Source organism: Populus euphratica, unplaced genomic scaffold (genome assembly GCF_000495115.2).
Source record: "Populus euphratica unplaced genomic scaffold, PopEup_1.0 scaffold1.1, whole genome shotgun sequence".
Classification (NCBI taxonomy): domain Eukaryota; kingdom Viridiplantae; phylum Streptophyta; class Magnoliopsida; order Malpighiales; family Salicaceae; genus Populus; species Populus euphratica.
In genome coordinates, this window is record NW_011499845.1 from 8,246,194 (window position 1) to 8,252,875 (window position 6,682).

The 6,682-nt window shown below is 40.0% G+C and overlaps 1 protein-coding gene across 1 annotated transcript; it reads right to left on the bottom strand.

The window, feature by feature from the left end:
* Positions 1–1,600: 1,600 nt before the first annotated feature.
* On the bottom strand, positions 1,601–6,434 carry SDE3 (P-loop containing nucleoside triphosphate hydrolases superfamily protein). Its single transcript, XM_011028508.1, has 5 exons — positions 5,916–6,434; positions 4,680–5,457; positions 4,427–4,591; positions 2,780–4,243; positions 1,601–2,141 (listed from the first exon to the last, which is right to left on the bottom strand). The coding sequence occupies exons 2-5, from the start codon at positions 5,454–5,456 to the stop codon at positions 1,872–1,874; spliced, it is 2,676 nt and encodes an 891-aa protein (XP_011026810.1). The 5' UTR covers position 5,457; positions 5,916–6,434; the 3' UTR covers positions 1,601–1,871.
* Between the last annotated feature and the right edge of the window lie 248 nt (positions 6,435–6,682).

Consider the following 6,682-nt stretch of genomic DNA (forward strand, 5'->3'; position numbering starts at 1 on the left):
CCCGTCTTCTGAGCTGGGATGCCGAGGTCAAAATAACATCAAAATCCTTTCTTATACAAAGGTGGTCACGGTAGTGGAGCTTCAAATCCACGTGTGCAGTTCCCTCCATTTCCTTCACCCAGAGACCTCCCTCTACAAAATGTAAATTCAGAGAAATTGATACTTCAACAAGAAGACGCTGTCGTTCAGTACACAAGAACATAGATTGCAAGGGCATTTCCGTAAACTCGCGAAAGAGGGGGAAAAAATCTCCATTCCCGCCATTTCAATTCACTCCCGTTATAAAGGAAGCGGGAGTTCCAACATGAATCACACGACAGTCCTCGTTTTCCCAGCCGTTTTTACCTCCATGCTCATCCTCCTCGCCACCGCTGCACCATCGCCAGCCTCGCCGTCTTGGTGCAGTGATGAGTTGGTGGCCTTCTCTCCCTGTCTCGGCACCGCCAGACAGAGCCACAGACACTGCAACATCTCAGTGCTGCGATGCCTTGTCTAAGGCATTCAATTCCGGTGATGGCAACTGTTTCTGTTACCTAATCAGGCAGCCTCTAATCTTCGGATTCCCATTGAACGAATCCAGAGTGATTGCGTACCTTCTGTTTGCTCTCTATCAAGTCCTGTATCTTTAGATTTGATCTGCTCAGGTACGGAAAATTAAATGGATGCTTATTAAATTAATTTTGATTAGGTTTTGCTCCTCTTTGCAGTTTTATTAATATTATTATTATTATTATTATTATTTAATTAGAGACGCAGCCATCTAGATATTTCTGCTAATAGATTAGGCGCAAGTCAGCATTTTCATGGAAGGAAGGAATAGCATGCTATGGTCAAGTCCAGCGAAATCGTATACTTTTGCCGTGTTTTAACCAGTCACTAGCACAAATTGCAAATTTGGAGTAAATAAATTCAAGGAATTTAATTGAGTACTTCTTTGATGCTTGATTGAAGTCTTGATTGTTAGTTAGTATCAATTAATTGCGAGTTTTCATGACCTACGCCCACTATTATTGTTATAAATACAACTGTAAATTCACCAGTAATTTGAATTCTTTGTGCTGCAAGTTCACCAGCACTGCCCCCCCTTCACGGCATAGCAACTCCAGCGCCACCAGAGTCAGGTAATAAGATTTTAAGAATTTTTTCTCCGCTTATATTTTTGTAGAATCAATTAATTGTTTGTTTAAAGGGCATCTCAATTCTAATTTGAGTTAGAAACATGCAAAAAGAACAAAAGTTTGTCACAGTTTTGCAGGTCCTGATGATCTTTCATTAGCACCAAGTTTGCCACCAGAATCTGTTGATGGATCACCCAGAAGCCCAGTTTCGCCTCTATCACCAGCATCGCATTCACCAGCAGAGAAGCATAACAGCAACAGCTAGTTTCTGCCTGGAGTCCTAACGTTATTGTAATCTTTAATCACCAGTAATGCTGCAATCATCGTATGCTTACCATTTGATTGGCATTTGAAATTGTTTATCACAAGTTTGTCACTGCAATAGCAGGCAATTTTTGACCTTTGGGATAGCATCCTTTTCTTTTTTTTCTTCCTTTCTGGCAAAAGGATAAGCATTCTTGAGAATATACCGCAATGTCCCATGAAACCAACTATTTCTCTTTTAAATTTTCATAATTATATGAAATAAAATTCCAGTACCCTTTCTACAAATACAATTGATCAAATTTCTTGGCACGAATAAAGAGGTATCCCAAATCCGACAACTTGAGCTCAGTTCTTTGACTCCTGACTCATCATGTGCTTTCCAACATAAGAACAGCAAATGAGGGCCGCATGCAGGGAAAAAACTCCACACCAAAATATAAAATAGCCATTCCTCCTGCTTTTATGTAAACAGACACCAACTAAACCTTACCGCCAACCATCAGACCATTCAGCTTCATCTGTCACGGGTTCTGGAATTTCTGCTTGAGATGACCCTGGATGATCCCATCCTACTTCTCCAGAGGATGAAGGTTGCCTACCATCACACCAATCAGCTTCATTTGTCACAGGGCCTCCATCATAGTCCTCATATGTTGGATAGTTGTCAACACACTCCAGTCTTTTTTCTGGGAGAGCACAACCCTGATAGGAGTCATGATCTACACAGTGCCATAGAAGTTTATTCCAGTATTGGTCCTGCATATAAGGAGGGGAAAAATAATTCAGTATAGCATAGACAGCTATATGGGGGCTGTGCAAGCATAAAGTCCCAAACTGCATCTACGACTATTAAATGAATTTCATAATGCTGTGGCATTTAAGTTAGTGACATAAAATTCTTGGAGCGCTACATGGTTTTGACACAAAGTTCCAAACTGCATCTGCACAGTGCCGGGCCCCCTACCACAAAAATTCTCTCCAGCCTAGGGCTGCTTGAGAGGAACTTATCATCCATGTAAAACACAGCTATATATGCCCCTGGCTCAGCACAAATAGCGAAGAAGTGGCATCCTTTACCCACAACAAATTTGCACGTGCACATGCATATGCAAGGAAGCAGAAAACATCAACCTCATTTAATTGGTGTTAGCTATTGGCTTGCCAACACCATTCAGTCTTCTCTTAGGTGATCACTTAAATTCTAGGCGTGAACATACCCACATGCACCTAAGCCTGCAAGCAGAAGAATACAGAGACAGCTATATATGCATCTGCATGTAAGAATTTGTGGAGGTGTAGAATCTTTGAGCTAACTGAAATGCGCTCCCTAAGGAAAGGTCAACATCTATGTATTTACTTTAGTTAATCTGATGACCAATGAAAAGAAGCAATACCTTACTAATAATGTGTGGGTTCCCAGTAACAATAAGCAGAGATATAGCACGAGTAATGGCTACATTAAACCTTCTTGGGTTGCTTAAGAATCCCAAACAGTGGACCCTGTCAAAATCATTGTGTTTGATTGTTGATCGGACAGTAGATACAATGATAACCTTCCTTTCCTGTCCTTGAAATTGTTCTACACTCCCAACTTTAATGTCAGGCATGTCTATGTTTTCCAGTGCTGTCTTTAGTTTGAGTACTTGCTGCCTATAAGGTGTAATGACCCCAATGTCACTGTCGCTCAGGTTACCCCTAGTAGCCAGTTTCTTTACAATCTCCACTACCTTGCTTGCTTCAATTCGATTAAACCACGATGGGTTATTTGCTTCCCTCTCATCACAGCCCTGGATGCCAAAGAAGAGAACAGGAAAGTTCTTCCCTGGAAGAAGGTTTGTCAAAGTCATCAAGGAAGTTGAATCATCATTGGACTCTTTGCAGGCAATCAATTCTCCCTCATAGAACAAAGTTGAAGGAAGATGCAGAATTTCTGGGTGACATCTGTAGTTTCTTATTAATTTTGTCACATAATTTTCATCTCCACTGTCATAAGATTCACACTCAAAGAGCCTCTCCAAGTATGATTTCCCCAGTCCATAACTCTCCGCGTCTCTGGAGTATATTACTGGGCCCAACTGCATGGGGTCTCCAGCAAGAACAACAACTGTATCCCTGCTGCAGAAGTTCGATACAGAAATCATGCTTTCAGGTTCTGAAGCTTGGCCAGCCTCATCCAAGAAAATATGAGAGAACTGTCCTCGCTTGACGCCCTCAGCATTGAGAAGAGAGGCACTCATATAAGTTGATATGATGATTCTATAACGAGTAAGAGCACCGAGTGGAGGACACGTGAAGATATGCTCATCAAATAAACAAAAACGAATAAGATCAGGCTTGATGTCATCAAATGGACGGGATGTTGCATTAAGCCTGAATATTTCTTTCTCTTGAATGTGAACAGCCTCCTCACTGAGAAGCTTCTCTAACAGGTGATCTGCTGCGCTATTTGAAGGTGCACAGACAAGAATCCGAGCATGCTTTCTGTTTTGATAAAGCTGAAGAATTGCTTCTATAATTGTCATGGTTTTGCCTGTACCTGGAGGCCCATAAATCACGTAAGGCGGGCCTCCTTTGCAGCCAAGGATCATCTCCACTGAACAGATCTGCTCCTCATTAAGCCTACAAGATATAGGCACCAGAGTAGAAGTTTCAATGAGCCTACTTCCAGAGGTCTCTGATGGAAATAGCATCTCTGTCTCTAAATCCTTTGCAGCATCAATGGCCTGATACAGTCTTCTCATACTGACTCGATTATATTTGAATTGCACATTGTAAAGATGTCCATCATTATGGCACAAGTGAAATTCTTGGTAAAATTTCAAGTAGACTTCATCAGCCTCGACCCGGTAAATATAGCCCTGCATAACACATTATTTTTACAAGAAAACACCAGGTAACAGTCAAAAATACAGCAAATAACTCACAAGATGACAACAGCAACTATTTTAATGCATCAGCAGTTCCCTAGCAGTTGGATTCTATTCAATCTGCAACTTTAAATCTTGATAACATGAAATTCTTTTACATGAATGGGCAGAAACCTGATATGGAGTTGCTGTGTCATCTGCATCTGCAAGCTTTACAAAAATATCATCCCCCTGAACAAGGGAGGGCCTCCGTTCAGCAAGCCCTGGAACCACAAGGGAGAGATAATTCCCCTTCCTCCTCATCGTAACACGCTCCATGTCATGACTCCTCATGTCTTCCTGAAGCACAAATCACCAATTTCAGCAGGGAATTGAACAAGCATTTAATACCATGATTGCTGTCATTCTGCATAATTTAAACAATTACCTCAAGTTGTATTTCTTCCATGATCAGCAATGTTTTGAAGTAGGAAGCATAATTGTCTATCGTTAGACCTCCCAAGATAACATCAGGGATCTGCTTGCTCTCAATCAACGCTCTCGTATCTTTAGGAATATCATAACGAGGAAGCCTGTTTTTGTATGCTCGACCCAGTGCCCTTGCGGGACGTGATCCTGCAGAAACAAAGGTATCTGTGGAGAATTTTTTCTTCCTTTGGCCTCTTGAGAAAGGCTTTTTGGAAGCCAAAGACTGAGATATATTATCATCAGCCAACAAAAAGGCCACTCGTTCTATCCTATCATTGCCAACATCAAAATGTACCACAGTAGTGTACAAGCCAAGTTCCTTTGGTTTGCAGGATAACCAAATGATTAACGACTCGCCAGGCTGAAGCATTCGATCCTCCATTACTGAAAAATCTATGAAGCCTTCTTGGCACCTAACATCATTAGCTGATGGAGGTTTCATCAATGAAAGCTTAAAAGAATCCTCAGGAGTTGAGGCATAAATTTTGGTCCATAAATCAACAGCTTCAGAGGTGGTGTTCTTAATAGTGATTGAATCAATAGCAGTTTCCCCAACAAAAACTGAACGGGGCTTCCCCTCTTCAAAAGGAAATGGGGCAGAAATGATAATAGGACCCTCTTCACTGGGATCATAACTACACACAGATTTGTCATTTTGATAATCAATATACTCAATTTCTCCCTTGTCTCCAATGACAGAGCACTCGTCACCCCACTTATCATCAATTGTGCCCATCCTACCACAAATTAAAACCAAAACACATTAAAAAAAAGTGTGAACAAAAGTTTGAGCACGATCAACCTGAACATAACATTTATGGACAAAACTTAAAATGGTGATTCTTTAGTTTCCTCTGTTTTAATGGGCTAAATCTGAAAAGACTGAAACTAAATACAAATCCCAACCCAGAAGCAAACCCACAAAACCTATGACAGCAAAAATGTAGAACTATAGACTCAAAAAATCACACGAAAAAAAAAAGCATAGCAATCATTCACCTTTTGTGAGAACAAGAAATAATTGTTATTACGAAATAAATGAAAAACAAAGCATGCCCATGATAACCAGTGCCCTTAAAAACATTCTTGAACTGTCATCTTCCATATTTGTAATGCGAACCAGATATATATATGTACCATCATCATATTATATGGGCAAAAAATAAAAGCAAAGAAAGAGAATGAAACCACTCACCTTTGATGATGAAAAATCAGCTACCAAAACCTTCAGATAGAGAGAGAGAGAGGCTGGTTAAATGCAGATTTGATTGAAAATACAAACGAAAACACCCTTCTCTGCCTCCTTTTCACTTTTCAGTGCTGTTCAGTTCAACAAATTGAAACCTTTGTAAGAGCCCTGCCAGTAAAAAAGAGTAAAGAGACTTGACACGTGGCGGTCTCTCATTGCAGTCGACCACTCGCTCTCACACACACACGCGTAAACAAGCCTGCTTGAATGCTCTCTCCTTATGAGGTGGGTTACGGTCTCACAGACTCACAGTGTTGTCGCGGACACCGAGACGGGGAGAATGTTGAGGGAACATGGTGTGCAGCGGGGACTCCTTTTGCTTTTGGGAGAGACGACTGAAATCGTTGCTACACCTGATTAAGGTTTGCTAATTGCTACGCCTGATTAAGGTCTTGTCATTGGGGCACAAGCTGGGTATCTTTTTCTTAATGGGTCCTATCAATAACCTTCCTCACCACGTCTCATTCCCCATCAGAATAGATGACGCTTGTTTTATAATTATTGATCCGTATCTATAATTATTAAGGTATTGTTTTATTAACGTGATTTGGGAGATGGCTGTGATTTTATTTTAAAATATTTTTTTAATTATAAATATATTAAAATAATATTTATTTATTTATTCAAAATTATTTTTAATATTAATATATTAAGATAATCTAAAAACATAAAAAAATATTATTTAAAAAAAAATATTTTTTAAAAACATTATT